The sequence below is a fragment of the Acomys russatus genome, chromosome 11 (assembly GCF_903995435.1).
Source record: "Acomys russatus chromosome 11, mAcoRus1.1, whole genome shotgun sequence".
Lineage (NCBI taxonomy): Eukaryota > Metazoa > Chordata > Mammalia > Rodentia > Muridae > Acomys > Acomys russatus.
This window is the reverse complement of record NC_067147.1, coordinates 61,942,027-61,960,868: the sequence shown is the minus strand read 5'-3', so window position 1 is coordinate 61,960,868 and position 18,842 is coordinate 61,942,027. Positions and strand designations below refer to the sequence as shown.

At 55.4% G+C, this 18,842-nt stretch overlaps 1 protein-coding gene across 1 annotated transcript; it reads left to right on the top strand.

The window, feature by feature from the left end:
- Positions 1 to 1,074: 1,074 nt before the first annotated feature.
- Abcf1 (ATP binding cassette subfamily F member 1) lies at positions 1,075 to 16,512 on the top strand. Its single transcript, XM_051153643.1, has 25 exons — positions 1,075 to 1,214; positions 7,607 to 7,653; positions 8,069 to 8,170; positions 8,276 to 8,399; positions 8,736 to 8,773; positions 8,853 to 8,960; positions 9,487 to 9,558; positions 9,634 to 9,765; positions 10,959 to 11,057; positions 11,217 to 11,339; positions 12,511 to 12,611; positions 12,681 to 12,766; positions 12,850 to 12,989; positions 13,075 to 13,223; positions 13,353 to 13,436; positions 13,538 to 13,662; positions 14,126 to 14,238; positions 14,322 to 14,493; positions 14,600 to 14,674; positions 14,749 to 14,819; positions 15,546 to 15,578; positions 15,661 to 15,829; positions 16,000 to 16,064; positions 16,147 to 16,219; positions 16,307 to 16,512. Exons 1-25 carry the CDS (start codon positions 1,142 to 1,144, stop codon positions 16,471 to 16,473), a joined length of 2,541 nt encoding a protein of 846 aa, XP_051009600.1. The 5' UTR covers positions 1,075 to 1,141; the 3' UTR covers positions 16,474 to 16,512.
- Positions 16,513 to 18,842: the final 2,330 nt, after the last annotated feature.

Sequence of the window (18,842 nt, the reverse complement as noted above, 5' to 3'; positions counted from 1 at the left end):
GCCACATCTGAGTCCTGTCTCAAAATATCTCCCCTTCCAAAACCAAACACAAATGCCATATACATGTCAAGACTCACCAAATGCTCGTTGCTTGTTTTATTTTATGTGCAACTACAGTAGGCCAATTAACAGCAAAGCCATCACACACCTACACCCAAAAAAGTCAGGGTTCTGGTGTACAGTAGTTTCTGGCTGTTGGGGTACAGTTCCTTGCTTGTATCTCTACACCTAGGTATTCTGCGACATGTCACCCAACGACCAGTAAGGTTACTTTTTCCTAAATTGACAGGCTGTTGTACCTCAGTGGTATTAAAAAGAAGAGGGCTAAAGCTGGGCGTCCTGGCACATGCCTGTATTCCCAGCACTCAGGAGGCAGAGGCAGGCAGATCTCTGTGAGTTCAAGGCCAGCCTGGTCTACAAAGTGAGTCCAGGACAGCTAGGGGTACACAGAGAGACCCTGTCTCGAAAAACCAAAAAGAACAAGAACAAGAAGAAGGTTAGAAAGTAGTGGGGAATGGCTGAAGACGTGTACAGCTTTAGTGGAGTGGCCAGTCCGGCATAGAAGTGCAGACCTGTAATCCCAGCTCTCCCAGAGCAGGCGGAACTCTAGGAGTTCCAGGAAAGCCTGGTCTACATTGTCCATTTCAGGCCAGCCGAGGACTACATAGTGAGACCCTGGCTCAGCAACATCAAAAAAAGATTGGGAGCAGGGTGTGGCGAGACACTTTAAACTCACCACTCCAGAGCCAAAGGCAGACTGATCTCCGGGCTGGAGGTCAGCCTAGTCTACACAGCGAGTTCCAGGCCAGGCAAGGTGACACCGTGAGATAAAAGACGCCTCAACTACTTCTTCCTGCCCAGAAATTACCCTGTCGTTCCTTGAGTGTCACCGCGTCGCCGCCGCACAGATGCTCAGGCGTGGGAACTGTCGGAACGCGCGGTCCACTCCCGGCGAGGCTGTGACGAGCGTAGCCACGCCCCCGAGGCTGCGTCACCGCCACGCCCCCTGGCCCACGGCGTCTGAGCGCCAGACCCGCGGGGCGGGGCGGTGTCCACAAACAGCCCGCCCATTGGCGGCCCCACGCCGCCGGAAGCGGAAGCAGCGCCCGGCACCTCCAGAGGACTCGTAACTGCCGCCGCGATGCCGAAGGGTCCCAAGCAGCAGCCGCCCGAGCCCGAGTGGATCGGGGACAGCGAGGGCACGGGCGCCGCGGGTGAGCGGGGAGGAGGTGGGAGCGGCGGGGCCGGCGGCGGCCGCCGGGCAGCGTGGGTCCTGCGCATGTGCGCCGGGTCAGAGGCCGCGTGCCCGGTGGCGTCCTGGAGCCCCGGGAGGAGCGTATGGCTCTGAGCGAGGGAGGGAGGACCCCTGCGGCGGGGAGCGAGCGGGCCGCGAGTCCTGTGGGGAGCTCCGAATTCCACCTGCCTCCCAGAGAGAACCACTCCTTCGCGGGCCCTTTCGCGAGGCTCGGTCCGATCCGACCGGATTGCCCCGAGTGTTGGCTTTGTGTCCGGGTAAGGCTGGAAGCCACTTCAGTGGGGAGATAGAGTAGACACGTAAGGCTGCAGTAACTTCACAAGCATTTGATTTAGTTGAGACAAACTTTTTTTTTAAGCCAAGGTGTCAGCGGGGCGCACGCCTTTAATCCTAGCATTATGTGAGCTGTTAAATAGAGAATCCCTACCTAAGGGGGGAAAAAAAAAAAAAAGACAAGTAGACCAAGCTGTCCTCTAAGATACAAAGATCCTCCTGCCTCTGCCTCTCAAGTGCTGGGAATAAAGGCGTGTGCCACCACGCCCGGCTTGAGACCAAATCTTAAGTCGCCAGAGCTGGTCTGAATATCTTTACACCCCCCCCCCCCCCAAATAGGCTGTGTAGCCTCGGCTGCCGAATCTCTTGTGATCAGCTTATTATGTTTACAGTGAAGGTGGAGAGTGGCCTTGGGTCAAAGTAGACTGAAGCGTCACTGTCTGACCCGAGCCAGGGGACTGATCAGACAGACTGAAGGGTTCCACGCTCACTAATCAAGGTGCAGTAAAGGAAGAATACAGGAAGGAAGAGTTGGTTGGTAGCAGTGCTTGAAAAAATATTTTTAATTAAAAGTTGTTTGTTGTTTGAGGCAAGATCTCACTGTGTAGCCTGACTGGTCTAGAACTCACTGTGTGGATCAGTCTGGCACAGAACTCATAGAGATTCCCCCTGCCAACTGAATGTTGGTGTTACATTTGTGCACCACCATATGTAGCTGGTTAAATATTAACTATTTAAGATTATTAACATTTTTGGGCTGGAGAGATGGCTCAGAGGTTAAGGGCACTGACTGCTCCTCCAGAGGTCCTGGGTTCAATTCCCAGCAACCACATGATGGCTCACAACCATCTGTAATGTGATCTGATGCCCTCTTCTGGCCTTCAGGTGTACATGCAGACAGAACACTGTATACATAATAATAAATAAATCTTAAAAAAAAAGAATATTAACATGTTTTTTTATTAACATGTTTATTTCATGTGTATGAGTGCTTTGCCAGTGTTCTCTATGTGTGCAGCACCTTTGGAGGCCAGAAGAGGCCACTGGGCCCTGCTGAACTGTGTCCCATGTGCATGCCTTGTCAGAAAGGGGCATCTGAGCCCCTGAAACGGGAGTTACGAGGTGGTTGTGAGCCACCCTAAGGATGCTGGGAATCAAACCTGGGTCCTATGGGGCGCAGCAGGTGGTCTCCCCAGCCCCTGTGTCAAGCGTGTTCAGGAAGTCAGCGGACAACTTTGTAGTCTTCCTTCCTCCCGACTTTACGTGGTTGAGGGGATAGAACTTGGGGCCCTGGGCCTGTGTAACAGATGCCTTTACCCCCTGAGCCGCCTCTCCAGCCCAGTCATTGCAGAGGCTGAGATGGAGATGGCAAGGGCGCGTTGCCAACTGTCTCTAGTGCGAGAGAAGACTAGAAATGAAGACATGCATGAGTGATTGGAGGCGGCTGAAGTCCTAGAGAGCAGACTCAGGGTTGTGTGCTTGTTTGAAGTGTTAAGATAAAGTGACATTTGGGGATGGGCATGGTGGCATCAAAACAGGAAAGCGTGCCGTCCAGACCAGTCTGCTGCACGTCCCAGGTGTAAGGGTTTGCAGGTGTATAATAAGCTGTCTGGGGATGTCTAAACATAAGAGTCACAGCTTAGAGGGTTTTAATGTAGCCCAGGCCGGCCTTGAACTCACGTGTAGTCAGGGATGGCCTTGACATGTCTTCTTCCAGCCTGAGCCTTGACATGTTGGCCTTGAGTCGTGATGCCCAGCTGTAAGGTAAAGAATGGCTTCGAGCTGGTCACTACAGACTCACCCTCAGCTGCCCAGGAGCGGTTCACACTCGCTTCTCCTCCTCCTCGGCTGTCCAGGCACGCTTCACACTCGCTTCTCCTCCTCCTCAGCTGCCCAGGCACAGTTCACACTCACTTCTCCTCCTCCTCAGCTGCCCAGGCACGCTTCACACTCGCTTCTCCTCCTCCTCAGCTGCCCAGGCACAGTTCACACTCGCTTCTCCTCCTCCTCAGCTGCCCAGGCACGCTTCACACTCGCTTCTCCTCCTCCTCAGCTGCCCAGGCACAGTTCACACTCACTTCTCCTCCTCCTCAGCTGCCCAGGCACGCTTCACACTCGCTTCTCCTCCTCAGCTGCCCAGGCACAGTTCACACTCACTTCTCCTCCTCCTCGGCTGCTCAGACACGCTTCACACTCGCTTCTCCTCCTCGGCTGCCCAGGCACGGTTCACACTCGCTTCTCCTCCTCCTCAGCTGCCCAGGCACAGTTCACACTCGCTTCTCCTCCTCCTCGGCTGCCCAGGCACGCCTCACACTCGCTTCTCCTCCTCCTCGGCTGCCCAGGCACGCCTCACACTCGCTTCTCCTCCTCCTCGGCTGCCCAGGCACGCCTCACACTCGCTTCTCCTCCTCCTCGGCTGCCCAGGCACGCCTCACACTCGCTTCTCCTCCTCCTCAGCTGCCCAGGCACGGTTCACACTCGCTTCTCCTCCTCCTCGGCTGCCCAGGCACAGTTCACACTCGCTTCTCCTCCTCCTCAGCTGCCCAGGCACGCTTCACACTCGCTTCTCCTCCTCGGCTGCCCAGGCACGGTTCACACTCGCTTCTCCTCCTCCTCGGCTGCCCAGGCACAGTTCACACTCGCTTCTCCTCCTCCTCAGCTGCCCAGGCACAGTTCACACTCGCTTCTCCTCCTCGGCTGCCCAGGCACGGTTCACACTCGCTTCTCCTCCTCCTCGGCTGCCCAGGCACAGTTCACACTCGCTTCTCCTCCTCCTCAGCTGCCCAGGCACGCTTCACACTCCCTTCTCCTCCTCAGCTGCCCAGGCACGCCTCACACTCGCTTCTCCTCCTCCTCGGCTGCCCAGGCACGCCTCACACTCGCTTCTCCTCCTCCTCGGCTGCCCAGGCACGCTTCACACTCGCTTCTCCTCCTCCTCGGCTGCCCAGGCACAGTTCACACTCGCTTCTCCTCCTCCTCGGCTGCTCAGGCACGCTTCACACTCCCTTCTCCTCCTCCTCAGCTGCCCAGGCACGGTTCACACTCACTTCTCCTCCTCCTCAGCTGCCCAGGCACGCTTCACACTCGCTTCTCCTCCTCCTCAGCTGCCCAGGCACGCTTCACACTCGCTTCTCCTCCTCGGCTGCCCAGGCACGGTTCACACTCGCTTCTCCTCCTCCTCAGCTGCCCAGGCACAGTTCACACTCGCTTCTCCTCCTCCTCGGCTGCCCAGGCACGCTTCACACTCCCTTCTCCTCCTCGGCTGCCCAGGCACGGTTCACACTCGCTTCTCCTCCTCCTCGGCTGCCCAGGCACAGTTCACACTCGCTTCTCCTCCTCCTCAGCTGCCCAGGCACGCTTCACACTCGCTTCTCCTCCTCCTCGGCTGCCCAGGCACGCTTCACACTCGCTTCTCCTCCTCGGCTGCCCAGGCACAGTTCACACTCGCTTCTCCTTCACAGCTACCCAGGCACAGTTCACACTCACTTCTCCTACCTCCCTGTTGTCTGGGTTACGGGTGTGGACCAGGTGTGGTAAATGTTAAGGTGTTTTCTTTTGCCTTGAAGTTCAGGAAAGTGCTAAAGGAGATTGGAAGGTGAGCAGGGCAACATAGCTGTGGTCAGCTGACCTGCAGTCAGGCAGATTGTGGCATGTGACAGAAGGAAGTTAAAGGATGGAGGTATGACGTCAGGTGTGAAGGCTCACACCTTTAATTCTAGCCTTCAGAAGGCGGAGGCAAGTGACTCTCTGATGAGTTTAAAGCCAGCCTGGTCTACAGAGTGAGCTCCAGGACAGCCAGGGCCACACGAGGAACCCTGTCATGAATGAATCAGACCTGGGGCTCAGGCATGTGATTCCGAATAAGTGGGAGCCAAAGCAGGAGGGAGCACAAGTTCAGAGCCAGCCTGCGCATCTTAGTAAGACCGCCTCAAAATAGTGAAAATAGAGGACTGAGGATGTGGCTGGTTAGTGTGTGTGAGGTCTAGATCCAGCACCACACACAGCTTTGGAGGAGGAAGTGTGTGGTGAGTGTGCTAGTTTTAGTAATTGTCGTGTGCAGTGATGCACAGGTGTTTTCAAATGAGCTAACTGTCTCGTGTTCTTGTGTGGGCCCTCCCTCCCGTCCTTAAGATTGAGCTAGTGGACTGGCTGACTTGTGAAGCTTCCATGCCCTTCTAGGCCGTCACTCTATCACCTAGTGAGTACCAGGCTCAGATATGAAAGCTGTTCTGGGTGAGGACAGATGAAGCAGAGACGGATATATGCTTGTATGCCTGGTGCTCGAATATCTGAGGAGCTGGGAGGGGTGGAGTCTACAGCCTAGGTTGGGGCTCCGTTAGGCTCTGAGACTCTAAAGTAAAGAATTGTCTTTTTTTTTTTTTTTCGAGACAGGGTTTCTCTGTGTAGCCTTGGCCATCCTGGACTCACTTTGTAGATCAGGCTGGCCTCGAACTCACAGCGATCCACCTGCCTCTGCCTCCCGAGTGCTGGGATTAAAGGCGTGCACCACCACGCCTGGCTCAGGATTGTCTTTTATTTGTGCCAGGGTTTTGTTTTGGCAAAGTAAATATTTAGTACGACTTTTCTAAATACAGACTATGGAACACAAGGAGTTCTGATCTAAGAACACTTGCTGTGGGGCTGCTTCAAACCTCATAGCTAAGTGGTAGCTCACAACCAGGTGTGACTCTAATCCTAAAGAGTCTGAGGGCCTCTCCTGGCACCCTTGGGCACCAGACACATATGTGGTAAGGACACATGCAGATAAAACACCCATACACATAATATTTTACATATATATATATGTATATATGAATATCATGGGGGCTAGGGAGATGGCTCAGTGGTTAAGAGCACTGTCTTCTCTTCCAGAAGTTCAGAGTTCAATTCCCAGCAAGCACGTTGTGTCTCACAACCATCTATAATGAGATCTGGTGCCCTCTTCTGTCATGCAGACAGACAGACATGCAAATGGAGCACTCATGTTCATAAAATACAGAAGGAAAGCAGGAAGGCCATGGCAGACAGCCGAGAGCCGCTGCTGTTCCACAGTAAGCGAGCGTGGCCGTTTAGAAGACATGCTGGTGGGCCTGGCCATGAAGGATCTCTCTGCCTCTGGGAATGGGAGAGTGGACCTCTACCTTGAGGGACACCCGTGGACAGAATGAGGACTGCACAGGATAAATGACCAGCTGCCCTTTATACTGTCATGCTCAGCACTTGGGACATAGGCCGGGGTGCTCATCACAGATAATCACTGTGGCCCACAGCCTTAGCACACAGCATGCGTCTCTCATCAGGTCCCCACTACTCTTGTTCCCTCCTGTCCTTGCTCCACTCGGAAGTGCGCACAAGACTTGATCATACCCACGCACTTACTGTTCCTGGCCTGACTGCAGAGCCCTCCCTACAGCCTGACCTTGTCCCATCGGCGTCTCAGCTGTGGCCATAGATGGTCTTATTTATAGTCTCTTTCCACATGGGCTGCACATAGCACTGTAACTGCACCTGGTCCTAAGAGCTTCCTCCTTCCTGCCAGACCTGCCTTTCTCCCCTTTGAGGAAGTCGAGGGCCTTTGCTCTGTAAAGACCTGCCTTCTACCAGCACCAGAGTTACGTTATTAGCTGCTTGCATTTACTGACACCAAGATTCTGGTTAATAAATAGGTACCTGGCCGGGCGTGGTGGCGCATACCTTTAATCCCAGCACTTGGGAGGCAGAGGCAGGTGGATCTCTGTGAGTTGGAGGCCAGCCTCATCTACAAAGCGAGTCTAGGCTAGCCAAGGCTACACGGAGAAGCCCTGTCTCAGAAAAACAAAAAAGAGAATAGTTCTTACGAGCCAGGCGGGGTGCCGCACCCCTTTAATCCCAGCACTCAGCAGACAGAGACAGGCAGATCGCTGTGAGTTCGAGGCCAGCCTGGTCTACAAAGTGAGTCCAGGACAGCCAGAGCTACACAGAGAAACCCTGTCTCGAAACCCAAAAAGAGTAGTTCTTCCTGGTGGAGCCAACTGGATCTCTGCAGGAAGCTGGGGCCGTGGGCACTGGTGATGTTGTGATGTCTGTTTAACCTTCCAGACAAAGTGGTGAAGAAAGGCAAAAAGGACAAGAAGACCAAAAAGACGGTGAGAAAATAAGTTTGCAGGAACAGAAGTGACTGCGTGTTCCCAGGCAGTATAACTGGGCCTTGGGACCAGGAGGGACTCTGGGTGGGTAGTTCTCTTACTTAGGGCAGGGGACGCACGGCCTGTATAAAGTTCTCAAAGATAAAGAGCCAAGCACTGGGGGTGGGCACTCAGTCAGGAGGCAGGGGCAGGCAGATCTCCGAGTTCAAGGCTAGCCTGGTCTACAGAGCAAGTTCCAGGTCAGCCAGGGCTACACAGAAACTCTGTCTTGGGAAAGCAAAAAAGAAAAGAAAATCAAAAAAAGTAAATGCTGCTTTCTTCCAGTTCTAGAGGTTGAGAGGTATCCGTGGACTAGAGGGGGCTGTGGAAGGCTGCATGCACGTGGCTGACTGGCCTGTATTTTATCCCTGTCTAGTTCTTTGAGGAGCTGGCAGGAGAAGATAAACAAGCTGGGGAAGAGAAGAAACTACAGAAGGAGCAGCAGCAGCAGCAGCAGCAGCAGCAGCAACAGCAGCAGGTATCCACGCTGGGCCCCAAAGGCAGGGCAGCATGGCCCCTCGGCAGCAGATCCTCAGCTGGTGGGACCTCAGCTTCACTCTCACACTTGTTTCAGCAACAAAAGAAAAAGCGAGACGCCCGCAAAGGCCGTCGGAAGAAGGATGTGGACGATGACGATGAGGAGGAGAAGGAGCTCAGGGAGCGTCTTAAGCAGCTGTCCGTGCCCGTCAGTGATGAGGAAGACGAGGGTAAGAAAACCAAGGGGCGTCTGTAGTCCATGGACGGTGGGGAGTACGGGCTCACATGTTGCAAGGCCTCTGAGTTGGTCAGTGGGGGAGCCAGACATTGGGATCTTTCTTTCTTTCTTTTTTTTTTTTTTTTTTCTTTCTTTCTTCCTTTTTTTGAGACAGGTTTTTCTGTGCAGCCTTGGCTGTCCTGGAACTTCATCTGTGCCATGCTGGCCTTGAACTCACAGAGATCCACCTGCCTCTGTCTCCCGATTGCTGGGATTAAAGGTGTGCGCCACCACTGCCCTGCAACATTGCAGTTTTCTTGACCACTCTCTCTCCCCCTTGTCATTTCAGTGCCTGCCCCAGTGCCCCGAGGAGGGAAGAGGGCCAAGGTGAGTTGTCAGTTGGTAAGCAAAGACCCCTGAGGGCAAACACAGCCACGCCACTGACTTCTGGGGCCTTTTCCTGTAGGGTAGGAATGTTTTTGAAGCCTTGACTCAGGATATGAGTGAGGAGGAAGAGGAAGAAGAGAAACACGCTTCCAAGCCCGCCAAGCCAGAGAAGAATCGCATAAACAAGGTAAAGCGGTGGCCCCAGCACTTGGCGCCTCCTCACAGGCATGCCAGAGACTCAGAGTCTATACAAAGGCCCTCAGCCATGCTCTTCCCCTGGAGACGCTGCCGTGGATCTTAGCATCTGGTGTGACCACATCCTTGCTGAAACTTTTGTTGCTCGCTCTGCTGCTCTGTCCCCTGGTGGCCCCGACAGCACTGGTCTCTTGTCCCGTCTTGAGTGGACTTTCTGGGTCTTGTGTCTCCCTGGCAGCCCTATGGACCATAACAAGCTCTCAAATCTCACACCCACCTCGCCCCTACCACCCCCCCCACCCCCACCCCCCACCAAGACAGGGTTTCTCTGTGTAGCCTTGGCTGTCCTGGACTCACTTTGTAGACCAGGCTGGCCTCGAACTCAAAGGGATCCGCCTGCCTCTGCCTCCCGAGTGCTGGGATTAAAGGCATGCGCCACCACGCCCGGCCATAACAGCCTCTCTAGAAATACTGTTAAGTGACAGAATAGCAAAGCCATCTCTGTGTGTCTCCTACAGGCTGTATCTGAGGAGCTGCCTGGGCTCACGAGCAAAAAGGGAAAGGAGGAGAAGTCAAAAGGGAAGGCTAAGGTGAGCGAACGGCTGCAGGTGGGGCTGGCAGCCCTGCTCGGTGTCGTGAGTCATTGGCCTGTCTTCTCTTGTCAGCCTCAAAATAAATGTGCTGCTCTGGACACTGAAGGGGAAGATGATGAAGGAAGGACCAGAGGGGAGGAGCCTCCCAAGCAAGGGACGGACAGAGGGAAAGCCGAGAAGACGGAGCAGGTGGGGGGGGGGGGTGTCTGTCTGTCCTGCTATGTGTGCTAGGGTGTCAGGGGTGGAGTCTGTCGATGACCAGAGCAGGACTTTGTACAAGGAGGCGCTGGTGCCTGATGCTGGTGTGGTGGCGCACGCCTTTAATCCCAGCACTTGGGAGGTAGATGAAGGCGATCTTTTGAGTTTGAGGCCAGCCTGGTCTGCATAGTGAGTTCTAGGACTAAGAGAAGAAAGACCCTGTCTTAAAAAAATAAAAAAAGTGCCGGGCAATGGCGGCACACGCTTTTAATCCCAGCACTCGGGAGGCAGAGGCAGGTGTATCACTGTGAGTTCGAGGCCAGCCTGGTCTACAAAGTGAGTCCAGGACAGCCAAGGCTACACAGAGAAACCCTGTCTCGTAAAACCAAAAAAAAAAAGGGGGGGGGGCAGCGATGTAATTTTTAGCTATATCTCTCTATGTCATTTTTATAACTCTTGGAAACTATAGCATTTTATGTCACGAGTCACGTGAAGTCAGGCATCGGGTCAGGTTTGGCCCCAGGCTGGACTCCCCGTGGGGATGAAAAAGGAGACGGTCTGGAGCTGACTGGTGATCTCGCTTCTCTCTGTGCAGTCTCGTGATCCAGAGTGCATCTTACGGTGCATGCTCCTGGTCGGACTTGCCACTGTGTGCAAGCCTTTCTGTCCCTCAAGCCTTTCTAGCCTTAGACCTTGCTGACTTCCTCAGACTACACACTACACCGTCTTTTGTGCGCTCTTTCACAACCGAAACTCATTTGCTCCACCCCCAGTTACCATCCTGGGATTGTCTTCGGTGACAGGCTTTTCCTTTCGTCAGTTAGCACACATTTCATACCAGTGGCCCCTGATGCCTGAGACTGAGATCGGCATAAATATGAAAGAGTCACTTGGGATAAGCCATCTTCAGATTGGGTGGAAAAGACAGTTCCCTGCCCTAGTGGCATACATGGCACAAATATAACCTTTATTTTGTTTGTTTCTTTGTTTGTTTGTATTTGTTTGGTTGGTTTGGTTTTTCAAGACAAGATTTCTCATTCTACCGCTGTGAGTTCAAGGCCAGCCTGGTCTACAGAGCGAGTCCAGGACAGCCATGTCTACACAGAGAAACCCTGTCCCGAAAAACCAAAGTTTAAAAAAGTCCTTCGTCCTTGTTCTTGCTGTTGCTTTTGTTTCCTTATTGCCGTTTGATCTCCCAGGGCTCAGGGGAGGAGACAGAAGAGAAAGAGGATGGGGTGAAGGCAAGTGACCCGTATGCTCACCTCAGCAAAAAGGAAAAGAAGAAGCTAAAGAAACAGGTCAGCCTGTGGTTTCTGGGGGTTTGTAAGTCCAGGGTGTGGGGAGCGCACTGGGGGGCTGCTTGCTGTAGAGCAGTGGACAGAAGGAAGGACTGTCCGTCAGCGTGCAGCGTGGAGCTGCTGTGTGGTGACATCAGACATTCTTTCCCTCCTTCTCAGATGGACTATGAGCGCCAGGTGGAGTCCTTAAAAGCTGCTAGTGCTGCAGAAAGTGACTTCTCCGTGTCCCAGGCAGAGGTGTCCTCCCGCCAGGCAATGCTAGAGAACGCGTCTGACATCAAGGTCAGTCGGGGCCCCGCCCCATGCACTGCTTCAGCAGGGGCCTGCCCTCGCTTTGCGTCCAGGCTGCAACCTGGAAGGCATGGGAAGGGGCGACTGACTAAATAAAAAGGGTTCTGCTAGCTTGAGCAAGGTGACAGAACAGCCTGTGGAAGTAACAGACCCCGTGTGTGGAGGGAGGAGGAGGAGGTGGGAAGGCTGCCCTCACAGACCCTGTGTGTGGAGGGAGGAGGTGGGAAGGCTGCCCCACTGACCCTGTGTGTGGAGGGAGGAGGTGGGAAGGCTGCCCCACAGACCCTGTGTGTGGAGGGAGGAGGTGGGAAGGCTGCCCCACTGACCCTGTGTGTGGAGGGAGGAGGTGGGAAGGCTGCCCCACTGACCCTGTGTGTGGAGGGAGGAGGTGGGAAGGCTGCCCCACTGACCCTGTGTGTGGAGGGAGGAGGTGGGAAGGCTGCCCCACTGACCCTGTGTGTGGAGGGAGGAGGTGGGAAGGCTGCCGTCACAGACCCTGTGTGTGGAGGGAGGAGGTGGGAAGGCTGCCCCACAGACCCCGTGTGTGGAGGGAGGAGGTGGGAAGGCTGCCCCACAGACCCCGTGTGTGGAGGGAGGAGGTGGGAAGGCTGCCGTCACAGACCCTGTGTGTGGAGGGAGGAGGTGGGAAGGCTGCCCCACAGACCCCGTGTGTGGAGGGAGGAGGTGGGAAGGCTGCCGTCACAGACCCTGTGTGTGGAGGGAGGAGGTGGGAAGGCTGCCCCACAGACCCCGTGTGTGGAGGGAGGAGGTGGGAAGGCTGCCCCACAGACCCTGTGTGTGGAGGGAGGAGGTGGGAAGGCTGCCCCACAGACCCTGTGTGTGGAGGGAGGAGGTGGGAAGGCTGCCCTCACAGACCCTGTGTGTGGAGGGAGGAGGTGGGAAGGCTGCCCCACTGACCCTGTGTGTGGAGGGAGGAGGTGGGAAGGCTGCCCCACTGACCCTGTGTGTGGAGGGAGGAGGTGGGAAGGCTGCCCCACTGACCCTGTGTGTGGAGGGAGGAGGAGGAGGTGGGAAGGCTGCCCTCACAGACCCTGTGTGTGGAGGGAGGAGGTGGGAAGGCTGCCCACTGAGAAAGCAGGAGATGTCTCATGGGCACGTTTGTGTGTGTCTGTCCTGGCTTCCTCTGTGCTCTTGGCTGCAGTTGGAGAAGTTCAGCATCTCGGCCCACGGCAAGGAGCTGTTTGTCAATGCTGACCTGTACATTGTAGCAGGCCGCCGCTATGGGCTGGTGGGACCCAATGGGTGAGCAGACGGGACAGAAGGGAAAGGAGGGTGGCTCCGCGTGGCCGGGTCTCATGGTTTCTTCTCCAGCAAAGGCAAGACCACCCTCCTGAAGCACATCGCCAACCGCGCCCTGAGCATCCCCCCGAACATCGATGTGCTGCTGTGTGAGCAGGGTGAGGCTGGGGCCACAGGGGTGGGAGTGCAAGCCAAGTGCGGACAGGGCTGGCACTGACGTCCTGACGTCCCCTTCCTGCAGAGGTTGTGGCTGATGAAACACCAGCCGTGCAAGCTGTTCTTCGCGCAGACACCAAGCGACTGCAGTTGCTAGAGGAGGAGAGGCGGCTTCAGGGGCGGCTGGAGAAGGGGGACGACGCTGCTGCCGAGAAGCTGGAGAAGGTAGAGGGGTCGGCGTGGGGATGCGAGGTCAGGCCGTGAGGGGCCTCGGACCCTTGGGCATGTGTCCTCTGCTCCCTCCTCCCAGGTGTATGAGGAACTGCGGGCTACTGGGGCAGCGGCTGCAGAGGCCAAGGCGAGGCGGATCCTGGCTGGCTTGGGCTTCGACCCTGAGATGCAGAACCGGCCCACACAGAAGTTCTCCGGGGGGTGGCGGATGCGCGTGTCCCTGGCCAGGTGGGTTCCGCCTCTGCCCTCAGCTCTTTAAGGCCTACTTAGTAAGCAGCTGTGAGGTTCCCGCGCTGCACTGCGCTGTGAGCTGGGCCACCCTCCACTCTGGTCCTGACCTGCACCCACTCTCCTTAGGGCGCTGTTCATGGAGCCCACGCTGCTGATGCTGGATGAACCTACGAACCACCTGGACCTCAACGCCGTCATCTGGCTCAACAAGTGCGCTGCCCGTGCTCTCACCTCTGTGTCCCTGCTGTTCGTTCGGCTTTTGTCCCCGGCCCCACCCCGTGACGATGCTTGCACTCCCCTCTAACCTGCAGCTACCTTCAAGGCTGGAGGAAGACACTGCTGATCGTCTCCCATGACCAGGGCTTTCTGGACGATGTCTGCACCGATATCATTCACCTGGACGCCCAGCGGCTCCACTACTACAGGGGCAATTACAGTAAGCGTGCCCTCCCCAGCGGCCCCACTACTACAGGGGCAATTACAGTAAGCGTGCCCTCCCCAGCGGCCCCGCTACTACAGGGGCAATTACAGTAAGCGTGCCCTCCCCAGCGGCCCCGCTACTACAGGGGCAATTACAGTAAGCGTGCCCTCCCCAGCGGCCCCGCTACTACAGGGGCAATTACAGTAAGCGTGCCCTCCCCAGCGGCCCCGCTACTACAGGGGCAATTACAGTAAGCGTGCCCTCCCCAGCGGCTCCACTACTACAGGGGCAATTACAGTAAGCGTGCCCTCCCCAGCGGCTCCACTACTACAGGGGCAATTACAGTAAGCGTGCCCTCGCCAGCGGCTCCACTACTACAGGGGCAATTACAGTAAGCGTGCCCTCCGCGGACCCCAGGTGGAGCGCGCGCAGGCCGGGCGTGCTGGTCCTCACGCGTGGCTCTGCCGTGCCCGCCCAGTGGCCTTCAAGAAGATGTACCAGCAGAAGCAGAAGGAGCTGCTGAAGCAGTACGAGAAGCAGGAGAAGAGGCTGAAGGAGCTCAAGGCTGGGGGCAAGTCCACCAAGCAGGCGGTGTGTGCGCAGCCTTCTCGGGGAGGCAGCTGGGGCCTGTGGCCCGGGCAGCATGTGAAAGGCTTCCTTCTTTCCTCACCCAGGAAAAACAAACGAAGGAAGTGTTGACTCGAAAGCAGCAGAAGTGCCGGCGGAAAAACCAGGATGAAGAGTCCCAGGAGCCCCCGGAGCTGCTGAAGAGACCCAAGGAATACACCGTCCGCTTCACCTTCCCGGACCCGCCGCCTCTCAGCCCGCCTGTGCTAGGGCTGCACGGTAACATGCTGCTGCCAGTGGACAGGACCCCTGTGCACCCCTACACTCTGCTGAGGCCAGGCATTTGGGGTGCCTGGGAAAGTTATAAATGGCTGCTTTTTCTCAGGTGTGACGTTCGGCTATGAGGGGCAGAAGCCACTCTTTAAGAACCTGGATTTTGGCATCGACATGGACTCACGCAGTGAGTTAGTTGGTCGTGGTGGCTTGGGGTGTGGACCCACACTGTTGGTCTGATCACCTGTCGTCTCCTTGCAGTCTGTATTGTGGGCCCCAATGGTGTGGGGAAGAGCACACTGCTGCTGCTGCTGACTGGCAAGCTGACCCCGGTGAGTTCTAAAGCTGGAGGGGACGGGGTGGGGCGGGTGTCCTTGTAGACGGATTAGAAGTGTGTAGGCTGCAGGGGGAAAGCAGAGACAGAATGACAGTACTTTCCTGCTCATCTGTCACAAAGGTGTGTGTTGCCAGCAGCTTAGAAAGTCTCCGCTCTTCCCGTTGCTGCTCTGCAGTGTTGCTGAGGCGGCATCCTCACACACAGTGTAGACTGTTGCTGTTGTTTGTTGTACTGGGGGTTGGGCCTTTTAACATGCTGTATCATCAGTCTTGTTTCTAAGGTGGGGCCTTGCTGAATTACCCAGAGTGGCCTCAGATTTGCCATCCTCCCTCCTTAGCCTGTTAAGTAGCCGGTGCCACCCTGCCAGCTTCACTCTAGCCACCATAGGAAAGCTGGTGTCTCTGCCTGCACCCTCCTCTTTTGCACCCATTTTCTCTTTCTTACATTCATGTTTTCCAAACCCAACTCTGATATTTCTCTTAAGAAAATTTAGGCCAGTTGTGCCTAAAGGGTGGTGCACGCCTTTAATCCCAACACACTTGGGAGCCAGAGCCAGGGCATTGCTGTGAGTTTGAGGCCAGCCTGGTCTACAGAGTGAGTCTAGCACAGCTAGAGCTACACAGAAAAAACCTGTCTCGAAACACGAATAAAACCAAAAACTGAGCTGTGGCGTCACCATCCTTTTCCCCTTCGCTCCCTTACATTTGCTGTTTCCTTGCAGACCAACGGGGAAATGAGAAAGAACCATCGGCTGGTGAGCTGGCTTTGGGAACTGGGGCGCGGGAGTCAGGTAGGAAGCAGGATCTGCACTGACACCATGCTCTCCTCTTGGGCAGAAAATTGGCTTCTTTAACCAGCAGTACGCAGAGCAGCTGCACATGGAGGAGACGCCAACTGAGTACCTGCAGCGGAGCTTCAACCTGCCCTACCAGGACGCCCGGAAGTGCTTGGGCCGCTTTGGCCTGGAGAGCCACGCCCACACCATCCAGATCTGCAAACTGTCTGGTACTGCTGCTCTGGGGTGCTAAGGAGGTGGCCTCATCTGCTCTCCCAGAAGGCGGAAGGAAGGAGGCAGTGCTGGGGTCGGGGGGTGGGGGGAAGCCTCCATGTGCCAGGCACATCCTACAAGCCTCCTGCAAGACAGCTGGTGTCTCAGTCCCTTTCCTTTGGTGCAGGAGGGCAGAAAGCCCGAGTTGTGTTTGCAGAGCTGGCCTGTCGGGAGCCTGATGTCCTCATCCTGGTGAGTGGGCAGTCATGGGAGGAGGGTTTGAAGTAAGAGCCGCAAGTGCAGGTGCTGCCATGGGACTCCTCCTTCTCCACAGGATGAACCGACCAATAACTTGGACATAGAGTCTATTGATGCCCTGGGGGAGGCCGTCAATGAGTACAAGGGGGGTAAGTGCTCCGAGCAGAGGAGCCCGAGTGTGCACTGCCCTTTTCCACTGCCCTTTCCTCATCTGTTCTGACCGTCTTTCTCCAAAGCTGTGATCGTTGTCAGCCATGATGCCCGGCTCATCACAGAAACCAACTGCCAGTTGTGGGTGGTGGAGGAGCAGAGTGTCAGTCAAATTGATGGAGACTTCGACGACTACAAGCGAGAGGTGTTAGAGGCCCTGGGTGAAGTCATGGTCAACCGCCCTCGGGACTGAGCGGCCCTCCTGGGAGGCTTCTCAGACAAGATGCTGCGGCTGGGATTCTGCTGTCTCTGTGGATCCACCTAGACGCCTGCTGTGTCTGCTGCCAGCTGCAGCCACGTGGGCCGTGAGGGTGGAGTGTGGCCTTGACATGTGTGACAGGATCCGTGTGGATTGCGTCCTTCCCACCGAAGGACTGTGTTCCCCTTCCAATAACTGAGCTGGCTTACCCTCAGTGTCTCTGTTCAGACGTGACCTTTGCTGTGGTGGGTCCCCCTGAAGCCAAGTTAAGGTGTCCTCTTATCTCACACTTGCCACTCAGAACTGACCCTGGTCCCTCCTTTTGGAGGGATACTGACTCACTGACACACAGCAGGAACCTTGGGGATCCTGTACTGTCTGTCACCAACCCAAGATCTGGTGCCTATGGTTGCTTGTCTGATGGGGACTTGAGGGCAGGAAAGGAAAGCTGAACTGCAGCCTCCTACTACAAGGGGAGGAAATAAAGGAGTGGGGGTGCTGGTGCCCTGTCCCTGTGTAGTTTCTCCTCGGTGTTTTGTGTCCCCTCCTCGCCAGCCAGTACTTAGCCTCCCTGCACCCTCAGGGAAGGGAAAGTGACCAAGCCAACTCCATGAAGTGCTCCAATCTGTCATCAGGAACCCAAAGCCAAGCAGAGCGTGCTGGCACAGGGGTACACCTGTAATTCTAGCACTCAGGAGGTACAGGGAGGTCTTTGGCTACATGAGTCATGCCTTTAAAAACAAAAAGTTATGGGAGAGGCCTTTAATCTCAGGACTCTAGAGGCAGGAGGAGCTCCACAAGTTCGAGGCCAGCCCGGTCTACAGAGTGAGTCCAGGGCAGCCTAGACTACATAGCGAGACCCTGTCTTGAAAAACAAAGAAGTTAAAAGGAGAAGGGTTTTAGATTACAGTTGCAATACAGTCATGGAGAGAGGACCCAGGCACCTGGAGCTTCATGAACTTGCTCCCGTGTCCAGGGAATTTGAGGGATGGATGCATGCTGTGCTAACATGGGGCTCAGCTGTCTTCCCTCCTCAATGTAAGATAGTCTCCCACAGATAGGCTTAGAGGCTCTTCCAGGTGAGGTTAACTTCTGTCAAGTTGACAGCATGAAGCATTTCATGTCAGAAGCCTGTGCCGCAAGGCCTGGGCCAGTGAAAGACGAGTGGAAGAGCCGTGCCTTTAGGAATGATGTGGTAAGGAGACCACGTGTGGGCTGGTGGTGTGGGTGCCTGGTCCACAGATCCAGTTAGGACAGCCAAAGGGTGTGGCAGAGTATCAGTGCTCAGCCTGTCCTTGTGAGGGGGAAAATGCCAACAACCTTGTGTGTTTTAACTCCCGTAGTTCTGGAGTTAGTTATGTATAGCCACATCCAGACCATAACGCCCCTTGACCTTAAAATGTAGGAAGAACGCTGAGCTCTCTTTAAAGGGTCTTTGGCTTGTAGGAGACAGAAGTAATGGAGCCCCAAAGAGATTGGAGGAAAGCTGTGACCACAGGCTTGGCAGGAGCACAGTCCAGGGTCTTCCCACCAACCCTGAGAGGCTTTGCTGGTTCTCATGGGCACCAAGCCATCAGGACGATCGCCGGCTGCTAACTTACCAGTCTCCCTCCTAAGTCTGCATCCTCCAACGCCTCTTTTCAAATCCTGCCCCATTAGACATCCTAAAGATTTTTTTTTTTTTTTTTGCTCAAGACAGGTTCTCACTATGAATCACTGGCTGACCCGAACCTATGGTAGACCAGGATAGCCGCAAACTCAAAGGATTTGGCTGTTTTTGTCCCCTTTGTGCTGGAAGTAAAGATGTGTGCCACTCCTGAACCCTAAAACTTGTTTGTAGAGGAGCATATATGTGCCACAGCAAGTGTGTGAGGTCAGAGGATAGTTGTGGACGTCACCCTCTGCTTCCCCCATGTGGAGCTCAGGGTTTGCAAAGCAAGCAGTGGCCAGCGTTTTTCTTAGAAAGTCTGTGACTGGCCTACTTGTGTGTGCACAAATACCTGGTGCCTGTGGAGGTCAGAAAGAGGTCAGGTGTTAATTTGGCTGTGGTGAAACCACCAGGACTAAAGGGAACTTGAGGAAAGGGTTTATTTGGCTTACTTTGGAGGAAGTCAGGGCAGGACCCTGGGGGCGGGACCTGAAGCAGAGGCCATGGAGGGTGCTGCTTATGGCTTGCTCAGCCTGCTTCCCTGCAGAACCCAGCAGCCCAGGGATGGCCCCACCCACAGTGCCCTGCAGGTTTCCTCAGCTTCTCTCCTGGAGGCATGCTCTCTTTCCTCCAGTCTGGTGACTCTAGCTTTTGTCAAATAGAGTTAGGATGGCTGTTACCACGTGAGTGCCTGGAAGTGAGCCCCAGTCCTCTG